The sequence below is a fragment of the Alexandromys fortis genome, unplaced genomic scaffold, assembly GCF_014885135.2.
Source record: "Alexandromys fortis isolate MF-2015 unplaced genomic scaffold, M_Fortis_MF-2015_v1.1 scaffold_1934, whole genome shotgun sequence".
Classification (NCBI taxonomy): Eukaryota; Metazoa; Chordata; class Mammalia; order Rodentia; family Cricetidae; genus Alexandromys; species Alexandromys fortis.
The window spans coordinates 1-2,713 of NW_026069800.1; the positions used below are offsets into that span (position 1 = coordinate 1).

The 2,713-nt window shown below is 45.3% G+C and overlaps 1 protein-coding gene across 2 annotated transcripts in view; it reads left to right on the top strand.

The window, feature by feature from the left end:
• Nucleotides 1–6: 6 nt before the first annotated feature.
• LOC126496223 (splicing factor U2AF 65 kDa subunit-like) overlaps nt 7–2,713 on the top strand; it is a 6,004-nt gene continuing 3,297 nt past the window's right edge. For both annotated transcript variants that reach the window (XM_050133768.1, XM_050133769.1), the window contains exons 1-2: nt 7–95; nt 932–1,070. In XM_050133768.1, coding sequence (XP_049989725.1) covers nt 9–95; nt 932–1,070 — 226 coding nt within the window. In that variant the 5' untranslated portion in view covers nt 7–8. The remainder of the gene's footprint in view (nt 96–931; nt 1,071–2,713) is intronic.

Genomic DNA, 2,713 nt, shown 5'->3' on the forward strand with positions numbered 1-2,713 from the left:
ACGCCCAGATGCGCTTGGGGGGATTGACTCAGGCCCCTGGCAACCCAGTCTTGGCTGTGCAGATTAATCAAGACAAGAATTTTGCCTTTTTGGAGGTGAGCTTTCCAGTGATGGAGTAAGGGATAGTGGGGCTTGTCTTGTACTGCCCACTCTGACTGCTTTCTTCTCTGCATCCCAGTTTGCATTTGGTTGCTGTAGAAGCTCTGCAGTCCCCATCCTGCTGCATACCTTCTCTCTTCTCTCTTGCCTGGGAGACCTTTTTGGGTTCTGCTTGCTTTGTTGGTTTCTGTACAGTTTTGGCCCAGTCCACTCTGCTTAGGCTACACTGACACTGCAGAGCACACAATCTGTCTTTTTCTGCTTTGGACTTCGGTTGAAGCAGTTTACTCCAGATGTTTATAAGTCTCATTTCAAAGCAGTTACTCTCTTAATTGTCTCTAAAGACCTAGCTTTCAACTCTTGGGCCATACCCAGGAAACAGTGGATGTGCTGAAGTGATCTAATCTGCTGAGGTGTTTGAGTGCTCCTTCTCAGTCTGCACTTGCCCATCAGAATCTGCTTTATTTGAACTGTTGTAGACTTCAGCTTAAATGTCATTTCATCAGAAAGCCTGGGCTGTCATTGCTCCTAAATCAGTTGACCGAATGTCTTAATGCTGACTTCTTTCAGCAGTTGGTGTCTTTCTAGCGTTGTCTGTCAGAGCTTATGATTGTATGCTTGCTTTCATAATCTGTTGGATGCCAAGATATTTGCTTTCTAGAGTATGAGCTTTTAGGGACAATCTTGTGGCTGTTCTTCCATTGGCCAGTCCAGGATTTGGTACATGATACTTGTTTAAACAAGTGGGAGGAAAGTTACAGTATTGGGGGTTGGGGAGTGGTTTAATCTAGTCCCTGCTTACCCCTTAATTCTACCGTTCTTTTTCCTTCAGTTCCGCTCAGTGGATGAAACGACCCAGGCCATGGCCTTTGATGGCATCATCTTCCAGGGCCAGTCATTGAAGATTCGAAGGCCTCATGACTATCAGCCACTGCCTGGCATGTCAGAGAACCCCTCTGTTTATGTGCCTGGTGAGTAGGAATTTGTTGATGGTAGTGGGGTGGGCTCACTATTCCCTGAACTCAGATTCCTCTCTTTAGCCTATAGCTAGGGTTGCTCAGGAGATTGCCGTGTGTACTTTGGACCCTATGGGTAGTCTTCCAGCTTAGCAGGTGTTCTGGGACTCTGAGGTGATGAGCTGTGATCTGAGAATGCACAGTTTGTAAGTATCAGCCAGGTACCGACCAGAGGTGTTGGAATGTGTGGTGCTTGCAGTCTGTTCCTGCCTTGGTTCCTTGGTCCTGGAATTTCAGGGCTTGGTGTGTATGTCTGTATCTACAGGTACATATTAACAGACCTCTGCACAGTCCTGGTGTTTGGACCTAGCATTTCAGTGCTTACTGACTCCATGTCTCTGTCTGGCATGTGCTCTGGGCTATTTCCTGTAGTTGTATTTACTATCACCTCTTATAGTAGGTCACAATAGATCTTCGGTTTGAAACCTACAGATAGGGTCATAGAAAAGTAGGTCATTGAAAAAATAGATTTTGAACATTCTACATTAATCTTTCAAAGTTTAAAAGTCTCTGTGTGTATGTCATCCTGCAGGCTGTAGTTTGCTGAGCTAGCATTTGGCAGACTAGATGGAATATAAGAAGAGAGATGTAGGCCGTTTGCTCTGCTAGACTGCAGGAATCAGTTATAGTGTTGGGGTTCTAGCTAAGTAAGTGATGCCCAGGACTGAGACTGATTGGAACTTTTAGAATGTGGGGTCTTGCTGTTTGATGCTCAGAATTGGAGGATGCCCATCGAGGCCAAGTCTCCCCTTCACTTTAGGGTAGGGAAGTGTTCCTGTCAGTGGAACACTTGCCACTCTTTCTATACCTAGGTCTAAAACTAACAAACATGCTCCTTGGTGTACTGCTTGAAGATTCACTGTGGTCCTGGGGATTGAACCCAAGGTCTTGTGCTTGATTGGGAAGCATTCTCTCTGACCTGAATCCCTTACCCCTTCAAGTTTTTTTCTTGAGATAGGGTCTCACTCACTAAGTTTGCTTAGACAGACCTGGAGTTTGGGAGCTTCCTACCCCTAGCTGCCTGAGTAATTGGTCTGTCACTAGATTCCGCTTTCTCAACGACTGGGCATATCTCTCAGATGAAGCTATATAACATCTTGTTTCTACCTCTTGCCACCAAATTCACTCTTTGGATTGGCCTTTAATTACATAGGCATCCACTTGCTGGTTTTACTGTGTAGTATGCAGGTGCTGGCTGTCTCTGGATCTTCTGTTAGCCTTCTGTCAGCATATGTTAAGTAAGTAGTCTGCCAACTGGATGAGATATCCTCACCCTTTTCCTAGTATTTTGAGGCAGGGTTTTTGAGTTGCCAACGGAGGGCTTGAACTATTGGCCCTTCTGCATCAGCCTCCTGTGTAGTTGCGATTATAGTCTTGTACCAGGAGGCCTGGCTATAGAGTTTTCTGTATATGGTCTAACTGGGTATCCCAGACTTGTTTCCCAAATTGACTCCTTGCCCTCCAGTGTTGGGATCACAAGCATGTGCCATACAACCTTCCCTGTTGAGTGTTAATCATAGTTTGACATGGCATCGTCTGTAGAAGGTGGAGGAGGAAAGCCGGGAATTATTATGCTTATCTTTTTTTTTTTTTTTTTT